General features: G+C 39.3%; 1 protein-coding gene across 4 annotated transcripts in view; it reads left to right on the top strand.

Moving 5' to 3' along the window:
• efhd1 (EF-hand domain family, member D1) overlaps nt 1–14111 on the top strand; it is a 67146-nt gene that overhangs the window by 43715 nt on the left and 9320 nt on the right. For 3 of the 4 annotated variants that reach the window (XM_069896643.1, XM_069896646.1, XM_069896645.1), the window contains exon 2: nt 5856–6003. In XM_069896643.1, the coding sequence (XP_069752744.1) occupies nt 5856–6003 (148 nt within the window). Of the gene's footprint in view, nt 1–1798; nt 1818–5855; nt 6004–14111 lie in introns of those variants that run through there. The other variant, XM_069896644.1, reaches the window with a different exon arrangement.

Here is a 14111-nt window from a genome sequence, read left to right as displayed (position 1 = left end):
GCCCTTTGTTCTTATTCCTGATATCCTGCCAGTCTAGCTAAATTCTTGCAGTTATTTTTACATGCTGATTAGTGCCTATTCTTGTGTGAGAACAGGCATCTCAAACCACTTTCTAGTCCTTGAGACACTTGTCATTTTAAAAATAACTGTTTTATGTGGACAATTTACTGTTAAGAGCACCCTTGCAATGACCTGTCAGTCTACCTTTGCTTTCTGCCAGCTGTTTTTAGTGCATGTTGCATTTAAAACGTGCTTAGTTTCAGCTGCTGTCAGTGTTCCATCTGCTTAAAGGCCTGAACTCTCATGTTATAGGAAGGTCAATAATATGCATACAAATCTAGAAAACCAATCCAATATCAAAGTATTCTTACCAATCAGAAAGGAGACTAGTCACTTATGGAGCAAATTCATTCAAAAGGCCAAAAGCTAAGTGATTAGATCTTTTGTGGTGTATTTAATGGTCCAATCTACTGTGTGATGATGTTGACAACAGCAATAATCAATGGAATTCTAGAAATCTATGGCAGGAGGCCATTCAGCCCATCTTCCTTCTGACCAGTGAAGAGCCATTCAAAAAAATTTCTCAGCTTCAAGTGCTCATTCAAGTACAGTCATGCGTTGCCTAACATCCATTCAGGCAACATCCAACTGCATATACATCTGTGGTCCCATAAGGTTATAATAGATTATATATTCTCTATTTATGGTGTGCATATTTTTAGGTTCCAAATTGAAATCAGTATGTTAATGATTTAATCGAAGTAAAGCAATTATCCGGTTACGTCTGCTACGTTCCATTCTCCAATTTGAAGAGCACGACATAGCAGACGTAACCGGATAATATGGTTTACACAATGTCAAAATTGCATAACGTTCTATTTCACAGAATGTATTGTGGATGTGGATGTTAAGCTACGCATGAGAATTTCATAACTACCCTTTGAGAGTCTTGGCCTTACTCATTCTTTTCAGACAGTGAGCTCTACATTCCCACACTTTTGGCAAAACAGGGTTTCTCCTCTGTTTTCCCTCAAATTTTCTACCCTAATTTATTCTTTGGGTCAACAGGTTTATTCTATTATCTGGGCTGGTACATTTTTTTTTTATTTTTACAATGTTTTAAATCTCTCCATCTTCTCTGTTCCAACCAAAATTATAAGGAGCTAATCTCCTTGTAATTACAGTTCTCCAGCCTTCTAAGATTTCCTCTTTAGCCTCTCCTTTGCTTTCATTTATTTCCTGTAGTATCATAGTCAGAACTTCCCATAGGGGTGTAGCCTTGTTCTGCTGCCATAATATTCACCAATTCATCATCCAGCTTCTAAGTAACCATAAAGACAAATACAACGTAGTCCAGGAACCAAGCTCAAAGACAACTTGATTTGATCCAATTTGTTGTGAACAAAAATATTATAAATTAACTACATACAACTACTCTCCCAACTTTTAATATCTTGAGTGATAATTAACGCTGATGTGAATTAAGAACTGCCTTGCCGTACAGTATGGATGTAGAGCGCTAGTTTCAATACTAAATCAATTCCAGTCAACATCCATATTTGGAGGATCTGCGGTAGTATTTTTTTAAATTAGGGAGAGGGTTATTTTCACATTTATTACCAACATTCCTACTGAGTTAAAACCAAAAATCAGGAGATGCTGGAAGTCCAAATCAAAAACAAAATGCTTGAAATTCATTAAACAATCACAATGGGGAGGAAAGGAGTTGTGGTATCAGGTCAAATGCCCTTTATCAGAAACAAGAAAGTGGAAAAAAAAGTGCAAATTGCAGAGGAGGAGAGAAGAACCACAAAAAGGTGAGTATAAAAAATGTTATCTAAAATTATCCAATTCAACAATAGGTTTGAGATTAATAATGTCAGGTAATCTGTAATTTATTTCCCCCACAGATGGTGCTGCTCCAAACCCTAAATTCCTGTTTCAATAAGTACTCGCTTATGTTTACAAATGTGTTTTGATTTAAGACCTACAGTCAATTTTAAACTGGCAGTGTGCCAAAGATTTGTATAAACAGTTCTCCCAACTTCAAATTCTAGCTCAAAAGAAGACCAGAATAAAGACTATCCTAGAGTAGTTCCAAGGGGGTGGGATTGAACCTTTATCTCTCTGGACCGTCCATATAAAGCTGGAAATCAGCAAGACTGACTCATGCAATATTAGACTTGACACAGGAATGGTCTCTGTTCATTTCAGTGGAGGGCACAGTCACAAGGAACTAAAGGGAAAATTATAGACTGACAGTCACTCTACCTGGTTTGCTTAAGATTCTGTCATGCTTTAAAAGTTTCTTCCTGACCTGGGATATTTGGTCATGAAAAGAACAGTCCTACAGTTCTTGCTCAAGCAGATGTGATCTGTGTGTTGCACAATCCCGAATAAGCTGCAGAGAGAGCGAACCCTTCTCTGCAGTAGTTATTTCTGACCAACGCTTCCAATGCTAAGGAACATAACCAGAACCCAATCTGCCTGGGATCCTTGTGTTACTATCCCTGGCCGTCAGCCTGTGCCTTGCAAGGGTAATAGCCATGAGTAAAACACTTCAAACAAAGGAAATGGTGGACATCAAACCACCCAACTTATCATAAATACCACTTTAATGTCCCCAATGTGTCTGGGTTTTTATGGATTTGTCTAATGCTGTTTTTTAATTATTTCCCCAATGGTTACAGGTTGGCTGATGGAAGGCTACTTATTCTTTAGGATAGAGAGGTCTTGGAGTTTGAGTAAGCTTGACATCAGCCTGCAACCTGGATGGGAATGGATTGTCTGGGCTGGCTGGCAATGAATGTTGTCATTGACAGTGTGGTGAAGCCACTACTGTATGTATATAACATGATCTTTTATGCTTGACCCTGCTCTCACTGACTGGCTCATGACTCCTCCCCTTTCTCCCCTATAAAGGCTGTCATGCCACAAGCCTGCCCTGAGTTCGAGTCCGGGTCAGTACAAGCCAGCAACACAAGGGATGCTGTCCATCTCTTGCTAATAAAAGCCTTCAGTTTCCAATAACTTTAGTCTTTCTGTAACTGATTGTGCATCAATCAGATAGCACCTAGGCTACCTTCTCTTTGTGATAGCTGTTGTGACTCACTGCAGTGAGAGAACTGAGAATGAGCTTTGTCTACTGGTATGTCTCTATCTCATTTGCATTTTTCAATCTTACTTGGATTTCCTGAAATTGGGACTCACTGCTTGAGTAATAATTACATTAACCAATGAATACTTGAATCATGTTGGATAAGCAGAATAAAGCATCAATCCTCAGCTAGCTGCTTTAACACTGTCAGCTTTAATGGTCAAACAGTGTACTTTATATAGCAAAGGTAAAGATAGATAACCAATATTTCGGGCTTGAGCTCTTCATCAAAGTATGAACAAAACGTGGGCAAGCTCCCGAACAAAACAGTGGGTGGGGGGGAGGGGGGTTAGATGGTAGGGTGAGGAGCACAGTCCCACAGGCAGGAAGTAACAGCTGGATAAGGGAGGGAGAACACACCAGCAAACAAGGGGAGAGGGTTCTTTGACTGGAATGGGGTGCTGAGTTTCTCCAGCATTGTGCCTCTCTACCTCTTTCCCTTTCCATTCATGAAGCCAACCCTGACCTTACTTGCTTGTGTGCCCTCCCTCCCTTATCTACGTATTTCCTCCTGCTTGTGGGACTGTGACCCTGCCCATCCCACCCACCATTTTGTTTGGGCACCTGCCTACATTTTGTTCATGCCTTGACGAAGGACTCACCCGAAATGTTGGTTGTATATCTTTATCTTTGCTAAATAAAGTACACTGTTTGACCTGCTGAGTTTCTCAAACATTGTGTTTTTACATCATTCACAGTATCTTGAGATTTTTGTGTTTTACTCTGGTCAACTTTGATATGCTTATTATTCCCTCAGAAGGCATAATATTTTTCTGAATTCAGATTTTTTGGGGGAAAAATCATACATTATTTGGCATTTCAGAAGGAAACATTTGCCAAACAAAATGTATTATCATGGTAAATTTTATTTGAGAAATTGCTGTTTTTTTAAAAAAAATCATAAAGTTGATTGTAATCATGCCCTGGCACCTAATTCTTGTCTCCTGATAAATTTGGGTATCATTTACTTATTGAGACTAATGTTTGTTGCAAAAGTGTATATGTGTTGGTGCTTGTGATGACAATTTTTTAAAGTTGTGGTTCAATGACATTTACTCCAGGCAGATTTTGGTTTCATTATGTAAATAAACATGTCTGTACATTTTGTGCTGGGTAGGAGGATATATTGTTTAACGTGGACTGTCACAGTCACTATAGTTTATATTAACTAATTGGGGACTGCTGGAATAATAGTTCATTGAAATGATCTCTTAATGCATGAAATAGTAAGTCCATTTAAAGTTCCTTGAACCAGGATGATTTGGAATTTGCTGTTAATAGATCCATTTCCCTCTGTTTCCCCTCTAATTTTCAGAAATTGATAGCTGAGAAATATTGATTGATTTGAAATGTTCAACAGGATGAGAGTAGACAGTACTGTAAGGAATCCTTTTGTTTTCCTTAGACTTAATTACTGTTTTCATGCCTTAATCCAAATGCTTTCTGTCTGTCTGTGGCTCCAGCTGTTGCACTTCCTCATGTGTAAAGTTTTTCCTTAAGATGTAATGACCTTTAACTGAACAACTCCCTGTGGCAAAACATTCTATGCTCCAATAATTGTGTTCAGAAACTTTTCCTAACACCCATTCCCCAACATCTCACAGGTTTCTGATTTTTAAAAAAAAAATTGACCTCTCATTACCAAGTTAATATTTTATAACTGAATCAATGGAGGAATCGCTGTCCCACGGGAATGTCCTGAAGGATAGTTATCTGTGCTGCACTAAGCCAGCTGTATTGAACATCATCCAGTGTGGTTCAGGAGCTCTGTGATGGCAAGGCAGTCCAATAGTGTGGCTGATACAAAATATTGGGCCTGAGTTTTCTCTGGACCCTCTTATCCATTGAACTTTCTTTCTATTCCTCCTTGCCTCTTAGGCTCCTTGTATATTAAGTTTTGACTCTTGTCACCCATCACCCAGTTTCCTGTATCAAAATCTTTACATTTTGCTTAGTTCCATCCATTAAACAGGGCCAAGACATGCAAATGATGATGCATTTAATGTTAAGTTTATGACCTTATCCATCTGAAGTATTAAAATTGAAAGCTCTTGAGATTTTTCACATGCCTGGCATATTATCCAGCTTTACTACAGGAGAAACATGCACTAAGGACACAGGCTTGGTCATCTCATAGTTTGAAGTTCTGTGTTGGCAACCCCCTCATTCAGGTGGGGCATGCTCATTGCCAAAAATGCTAATCTTGTGCTGATTCCAACCTTGAATGAAAGTTTTCTGGTGATTTGACTGGGGACCTAGAAATACAAATATATTAATGCATTATTAACGTTAATTGATGATGGTATGGAAGTTCCTGACACTGATGGCCAATAGGTGTGGGAGAGCCTTCTTATATGATTCAGAAAATGATGGAGGGTTATTCCAGCCAGCCCACAACTTTATCAAAATATATGCTAGAAAACAAGAAGCTCAAGCAATAAAATGCTTAAAGTAATTTACCTTTTTGATTGAGATCAAGGATGCAATAACATTGGAAGCAAGAGTTTTAGATCTAAATGTATAGAAAGATGACAATGACATTGCAGATAATTTGGTTGGTTTCAATTTTGTTTGTTCCCTCTTTCCCTTTCCTCACCATCCTGTCCCCTAATCCATCATTACCTTCTTATCCTCATGCCCTATTGGAGGCTGCTTGTTTCCATATCTAACATTTGTCACTTTCTGTAACTTTCTGCAGTTATGACTCTGGAAAGGATGGTTTCATTGACCTAATGGAACTAAAATTGATGATGGAGAAACTTGGAGCCCCACAGACGCACCTTGGTTTGAAAAACATGATCAAAGAAGTAGATGAGGATTTTGATGGAAAACTGAATTTCCGAGAGGTGAGGGTATTTTCTTTTGACAGGTTTACGTTGATCAGTTTATAAAAATGTTCAAAAGGCAGTTTTCTACTTCCAATACAGTGGATTAGCTTTTCACCAATATGTATGATATGCAATATGCAGTAACATATTTGTATCTTCTTTACACTGCAATCTAATTTAATGTAATTTGCAATGGGAATCCATTGTAAGGCATTAGGCTGAGGACCATGATTATGCAAGATGGTGATTCTCAAGCTGATCTCCAAGGTAGAACTGAATGGTGCACTTCTATTATTTTGTTTATTGATTATATCGGCAGAAGGATGAGGAAATACCAATTATATGAAAAAACAGTCTGGTGACATCACAGAACTTAACTGTGGTGTTTATACCACAAGATTAACCACTACTGTGGACTGAAGAGTAATCAGCCTCAGAAAAGGATACACAGTTTAAATAGTTCTAGGCAATAAATTGTGGTGCTATCCCTATCATTCTCAATTAGTTGGTTTGAAGGAAATAAGCAATAGCTCTATCTTATATGTACCATGCCTGGGACAGTTTTTTTTTTAAAAAAAAGGAATTGCACCATAATTGGAAATAATGTATACTTATTTTCAAGATTGATTACTTTCTGAAATGGAGTGAGTTTCAAAACAATGTCAGAACTCTTTAATAATGCCTTCTGATGGATCATGTTAAAGTGAACATATGTAAACACTTTTACACATTGTAAATATTGAAATCTCCAATATTTAGGTTTTAAATAATTTTGCTGCTTGAAGACAGCTGTTCTGCTAATAAAATTGATCTGTCCATTTCCTTGAACTTTGTTCCACATTTTCCCTGCACAGTTTTTGATGGCATATAGGACCCAACCCCCTCTTTCCCCCAAAAAATCACCTCAAAAACCACCCCGGGTCCTAATGCAAAGGTGACATTTTGGTGCTCCCATTTTGGGCACCAAAACATAATTTTGCGGAGGCTTCCCTCCACAGGATGGTGACAGGGGAATATGATCAAACTACTCACTCAGCTTCAAGAAGCCCACGGAGGTGTTGCGGCTATTCAGGAAGCGGACCAGCAGCTTTGCAGACCACCTTCCCTTGGGTGGCTTTCTCCCTCCCACCCACTCTCTCTCTCCCACAGTGCTTTGAGGGGAGCACTGGGCCTTGATGATCAGGCTTTGTTTGACGAGCATGGCCCCCAAGTGGCCTTTTGTTTAGGGAGCCATACTTATCAAACAAAAGCTCAGCATAGAGACTGATTACTGAGGCCCAGCTCTCCCCTCAAAGCAAGTGATCTATCGTCTGCTTCCTTGTGCCATGCCCGTTGCCCTGGCCTCTCTCTTTACTGCCCTCGCGCACCTGAGGGTCCCAGCATGCCTGTTAATTAATCGGCCTTTGGATCGTGGAGAGGGGAACCAGCCTGAGCCTCAGTGTATGTTGTTGCTGTCGTTCCTGTGTGAGGAGGCTTCAGCATCTTGGCTAAGGTTGGAGGGTTTCCATTGAGGAGAGTGAAGGTAAATATACTAAAACAAATATTTCCTGAAATCTCATGCTAAAAATGGGGAGGGGGGAGTGTTGTGGTCTTGTATGCCAGTGGGTCTTGTATGCTGTCAAATATGGTATATCAATTAAATCCTATGATATAGGCTTTAAGTTTAAATATACATTGTGAATTGCAGCTATTCTGCCATTTTTCTTTTCAGGATATAAGCAGTTTGTTGCATATGGATTTTAAAGTAATCTTTGCTATTTTTTCCCCAAGGTTCTTCCAATCACCTGTGGGTGGCCAGGGTTCCAAAGGACTCTGAATTGATTACTGGTCAGAGTCTGCAAAGCTGATACACACAAGATCATTAAGATATTTGGATGTATCGATTAGTCTATGAACTTTTCTTTGGGTGGTTATTTGGAATATCAGACCAAAGCAACCACGACATAATACATCTTCAACTATCTTGACCAACTCATTACATTCTTATTCTGCTTGTTATCACCAACTGTATAACTTGCGTTGAATGCTACTGTGCTAGCATTTCCCCCCAAATTAATTGTGAAGCTGCCTCGGAATGCTATTTTGTGAAATAACCCAATTTACAAATAGGTGTACCTAATCCACAAATTATAACATTTTAATGATATGCAGGCAGAAGACTCATGGCCTGGCAGACCAGTGTTTTTTTCCTAAAACAAAAAGATAACTAATGCCCCCATTGGCATTTTCATTGTTGGAAGCAAAATAGCAAGTTTTCGTTTTAAAATAAGCTCTAAATAGTCTCGATTTATGTCATCTTGAGGCTTGCAGCATTCTAGTGTTTAAAAATAATTTGACCTTCCTTGCCAGAATACTTTTCTAAATATGGATGTATTGGAAAAATGTAACAGGAAACCAAACTGCTGATCATGTGTATTAGATTTTGATTGTCATGGAGATTGTGAATCATATTTCAATTGGCACTTTTCTTTGTATTTAATCTATTTCCTGAACCTTGGACCTTGGTTTTACTGTACTGAATTTTCTTGAAAAATCTGGAATTGCTGGATATTAAAACGTGAACCTCCTGGGCAATCAAATGCTCTTAGAGATGACAATAAGAGATTAGAAACTCTCATTTCAGTTTTGCCAAAGGACGCCTTGAGGAATAACACAGTTGTTGACCAACGGAGGGGAGATTGTCTGATGAAACCTCCCAGTCTAAATTCTGAACCAGCATTGGCAACCTTAAACAAAATTAACTTTTTGGATGGAAAATGTCAGAGAAAAAGTTTGCTGAAGCATTATCCTGTCCCATCCATTTGTGAGCTTGAAAATCATCAAAAATTCATAAATATATTAAATAAACAAAAAGCAGTTTTTTTTAAGTGGGAGGGGGAGGGTAAACTCTCCAAGTTCCAGACAAATAAATATTGATCGATATGACATTGACTATAAATTTGTGCAATTTGGTATTGACTACATAAAAACAATTCTTGTCCCTATCCAAAACAATAGATGATGTTTTCAAAGTTATTTAGCAAAAGGCTTAAGGACCCAGACAACCAGAAGCCCTGATTATTCACTGCCATGATCTGACAGGAGGATCTATAAGAAAGGAAAACTGAAAGGCCCAAGTCCACGATCCAGCATTGAGCCCCGAGTTTATGGAGAGCCCGACCTACTTGACTCCCAGATCCTATCAGATGCATTGTCCTTCCTCCCCAAACTGCTGTCTCTGCTCTCTGACTCCCAGAACTGCCTAGAAGCAGCCATTACCTAGAAAACATGGCAGATATGCTGTTCTGTAGGTCAGACTGAAATGATACAGTTTCCACAGGGCACTCCTGGCAATCATCTCAGCTATTGAAAACAAGCTGGGTGACCTTAAAACTTAACTCACCTTTCAAAGGGAACTGACAGCCGTCTGTGTGCCTAGCTTTCTGAGTCAAGACTTAGACCTACCTCAGCTGATTGTGTTTACAACCAGAAGTTTTCTCAAATCACAACATCCTCAAGCAAGGGAAGATACCGAGGAGTCTGCTTTTCAGTCACCACCTTGTGGTGGTTGGACATAGCAGGGTTGGTGAGCTCCCACTCCTTGCACCTGGAATGGTAAAGTGTCATCTCTATTATCTGACCTGGGATCTGCCTAAAATACCACCTACTTATTTCTGCATGGAATGAAGTGGAACTATATATATCGTCCTCTTCTGATTAAATGATATCTGACAAATATAACTTTCTCTTGGGTTTTGTTAACTTGTTAATGCCCTGTGGTTTAATGTCTTGTCCAGGAGATGGGACTTGTGAGCATAAAAGTGCATTCATTCTACAATTTCAACATAGATTTAGGTATGATTTTTAAAGAAAGAGGTTTGACCTCATGCCCTTTTTGACTTTGAAGATCAACTATTTGATTCATGCCTGTAACTTCTCATGTATAATTGTGTTAATTGGAATCCGTTTGTGTTTGGCTATAAACAGAAGAAAGTTTTTTAAGTGTTTAGTCATATTTGCAGCATATACATATTGGCTCCTCACCAAAATAATTGAATGATTGTCCACCGACGACTACAGAGAAATGGGCATCAGTGCATATTTGTATAAGTCTTCCAGGTGGTACTAGATTGCCACATTTATTCAAATTTAATTTTCAAAGAAATTCTACTAATGGCTATCATCTAACCCACATCTTTGCCTGGGATGTCCTCTTGTATAAATATCCAGAATACAATTCATTAAATTGGTTGCTCTTTCTAATCCCTTGGAAGTTGTTTAATAGTTTGATCTAGGGTTTTATTTTCAATCTGCAACATTTTTTCTTGCATGCAAAACTTGCGCAAATCTCATGTTTCTGCTGAATTAAAGGGTAAAAAATTTCCCTTGTGTTGTGATCTATGATTTTGCCACATCAGTTCGCATAGTGGGTAGCACCACGCAGTTACAGTGCCAATGACCGGAACTTGGGTTCCAATCCTGTGCTGTCTGTAAGGAGTTTGTGTGTTCTTCCCGTGACTGCGTGGGTTTTTTCTGAGTGCTCCAATTTCCTCCAACCCTTCAAAATGTACTGGGGTTGTAGGTCAATCAGTTTAATTGGGCAGCACGGACTCATGGACCGAAAGGGCCTGCTACTGTGCTGTAGGTCTAAAATAAAAAAATCAAAAATCTAGTTTGATGATGGAGTCCTCGCCATTAATTTATGAAATGGAAAAATGCAGAAGGTGGATGAAAAGAACTTTTGCAACTTTTATTAGCTGGTTTCTACCCACACCTTACTGGTTTTTACAGTGCTATTATGGGCAATATTTGTACTGGTCGGAAAATGTAATTGTACTGTGGCTATGTCCAGGAATCTGTGTCTGCAGATGGATTACCATGAGCAAAGTATTATTAACTGCTTAATCATCCAGCTGTTTGGATTAAAAAGTAGTGCTTTTCATTTTGCCTAGAAATTCCAGTGACCATCCAAAGGGTGTTTAACCAGCATCAATGCAATGGAACACTATTATTTTTGTAATTCAGTTGGGAATGAATTTGAGGCTTTAATTGAAATCCTAGTCATAGAACACACAGCGATACAAAACAGAAACCGGCCCGTTGAGGCCGTCTCTACATTGGAGAGACTGGATGTAGACAGGGAGATCGTTTTGTTAAGCACCTTTGCTCTGGCTGTTGCAATAACAAGAACATCCCAGTGGAATTCCACACACCATTCGCACACTTACATGTCCATCCATGGCCTCATGCACCGTGAAACCAAGGCTACCCATAAATTGGAGGAACCCCGAGTCTCTCTCTTTGCCTATCCCACTATTTCCTTTCCTCATGCTCCCCATCCACTTCCCTTCCCTTTCAATTCAGAGATGCCCCTTTCCCATCTTTTTTCTCTTTTACCCTCACACTTGTATCTACCCATGACCTCTTGCATGTTAGTTGTGTCCTTCTGCCTTTTCCTCCCATTTTTCCTCATTTCTTTATTTAGGCACCTGCCTGCTTTTGTTCCTATCTCTATGTATATCTCCTATGTGAGTGGGAAGGGAAGGCTGAGAATCATTGCTTCGACCCAATTGTTACTGAAATATTTTGCTTGAGAATAATTGTCATTGACCCATTTCCTTGAGAGTTCTGAAACCGTACACATAACAAGCCAATTAGGTAAGATTAAAAGTGATTTTCAAACTTTTTCTTTCCACTCACATACCAACTTAAGCAATCCCTTACTAATCACAGCACACCTATGGCATAGGGAATACTTAAAGTGGTATGTGAGTGGAAAGAAAATGGTTGAGAACCATTGTAGTACCGGATATCCGGATTATACCAGACGCTGGAGCCATAAGCCTTTCTGTGTCACGGTGCCACCCTAAAGCTCTTGCTGGGTTTATTTTCTCTTTTCTCTGAGTTTGGCAGAGAACCATCTAACAGACTCATCTCTGGCAAGCGTTGCATGGTTTTGCATTTAAAATGAAAAAGTGCAACCCAGGCTCGTGGATCAGAGCTGGCATTAACCTAGCATAGAAAAGTAATTTGGGACTAGGATCTGAAGCAACTTTGGGGATTTAGAGATGCCAGCCAACACCATTTGGAGGACAGTAATTGGGGAAGCAGGTGAGCACTTGGGAGTGATAATTTGCAGTTGCAGAAAGTGGTGGAGGGTTGGAGTCATTTACAGATCAGCAAGAAGATAAGATGAATAGAAGATTAGCAGGTTTGGGGGAGGGTTAATTGGGGGGTGTCAGGGTCTATATATGTTGTTTTCCCCTCTGCTGCTTTCATATTCCCTTGCTGTAGGATCCCACCCTCAGGTTAACACCATACTATTGGTGACCTCAAGATGAGATGATCCAAATTTCCTGGAGCTTCTTATCATTCAAACCAATATTTGATTTTTTTTTATGAAAGAAACATTTAACTTCTCAGATATGGAATTTGCACTATGTGGTGAAATTGTTCAGCAGAAAAAATGTATCTATCTTAAAGTTACACAGTTATTTATGATTAATTTTGAAACAGATCTATATTAAGTTCTGGAGCAAATGCTATTTGGCTTTGACTTAAACCAATATAGAGAGCATTCTCTGTCACATTAGGTCTTTTCTGCACCAAAGAATTAATGTGAAAGTGCGCATAACTGTTATGAAATTAATCAACCATGTAGAAATATGAAAATTTGTAATGTTGGTCACTCTGAGGTGGGCTTATTTCTACAAATGATCTCAATCAGGGGCCCCCAAACATTTTAGACCATCGACCCATTTATGGAATCCTTGGTCCCTCATCAATCCCCCTGGTGTTGGGGGAGGGCTGGTGGTGGCACTGGCCAGAAGGAGGTGGGGGGGCAGTGCCACCACTGCCCTCCACATACAAAGAACACAACACACACCTCTTCTCTGCTCCATCCATCCTTCCTTGTCCTGTTCACTTTGAATTTATTACAAGGCTGAAGCTAATACAGCATGGCGGCCACCAAGGCCAGCTCTCTTGAGACCTCCTTGTCATCGTTTATGCAAAAAGTTGGCCACTCTGTCATAGGCGTTATTTTCAGTAGATATGCCCCTGATTATTGTAACTATTATTATCAATATGTTTTGGTGAACATAATATAGACAATAAAAACTAATTATATAGAAATCAGAAATGTGTATCAGCAAGTTGTATTTTATGTATTTTTATTGGTGAGAAAGCCAGATATTTTGTTCTCATTTCAGCATCTGGTTACGAAAGGCAGCTGTGCCCAAATAACTCTGTTAGAAACTGATCTGCAGAGCTGATTTTGGAGCAAAGTGATTTCTCCTTTATTGCTGCAAAAACATTCTTGTATCACCAATGAAACTAATTTAATGGGAACATAGCCAATTGGAAATAAATATATTTACCATTCTCAAAATGACGCTCGGGTAAAGAGCATGGAACAGTACAGCACAGGAACAGGTCCTTCAGCCATGATGTCTTGATTGAACTTGATCCCAAATTAAATGCATCTCTTCTGCCTGCGCATGATCCATAAACCTGCAAGTTTATGTCTATCTAGAAGCCTCTTAAATACTACTATTGAGTCTGTTTCCACCACTAGTCTTGCCAAGTTATTGCAGGCACCTATCTGTCTTAGTGTAAATAAAAAGTTCACACACACCTTAAATTATGTTCTCTCGCATTTGACATTTTTTCCGACTGGGGAAAAATATTCTGATTGTCCATGCTGTCAATGCCTCACACAATTTTGTAGTCCTATCAGGTCTCTCCTCAGCCTCCAACCTCGTATGTCATTCTCTCTAATCCAGGCAGCAGCCTGGTAAATCTCTTCTGTATCCTTTCCATAGCCTCCATATCCTTCCTATAATGGGGTGAACAGAATTCCACATGCTCTAGGTGCAGCTTAAAGCTTTATATAGCTGCAAGAAGACTTCCTTCCTCTGGATGTCCTGCCTAATGAAGAAAAGCATGCTGAACACCTTCTTTATGATTTTTTTTCAGACCTTGAAGGCCGGAAATTTTGGTTATGTATCTTTATCTTTGCTATATAAAGTATGCTGCTTGGCCAGCTGAGTTTCTCCAGCATTATATTTTTTTTACTTTATTGTCTTATCTACTTGCCACATTCAGGGAGCTATAATCTTGCCTCCCCCCACCCCAATTCCCTGTAC

Source organism: Narcine bancroftii, chromosome 9, assembly GCF_036971445.1.
Source record: "Narcine bancroftii isolate sNarBan1 chromosome 9, sNarBan1.hap1, whole genome shotgun sequence".
NCBI lineage: Eukaryota > Metazoa > Chordata > Chondrichthyes > Torpediniformes > Narcinidae > Narcine > Narcine bancroftii.
Note: the sequence above shows the minus strand (reverse complement) of the source record. Positions and strands in the feature narration are given on the sequence as shown.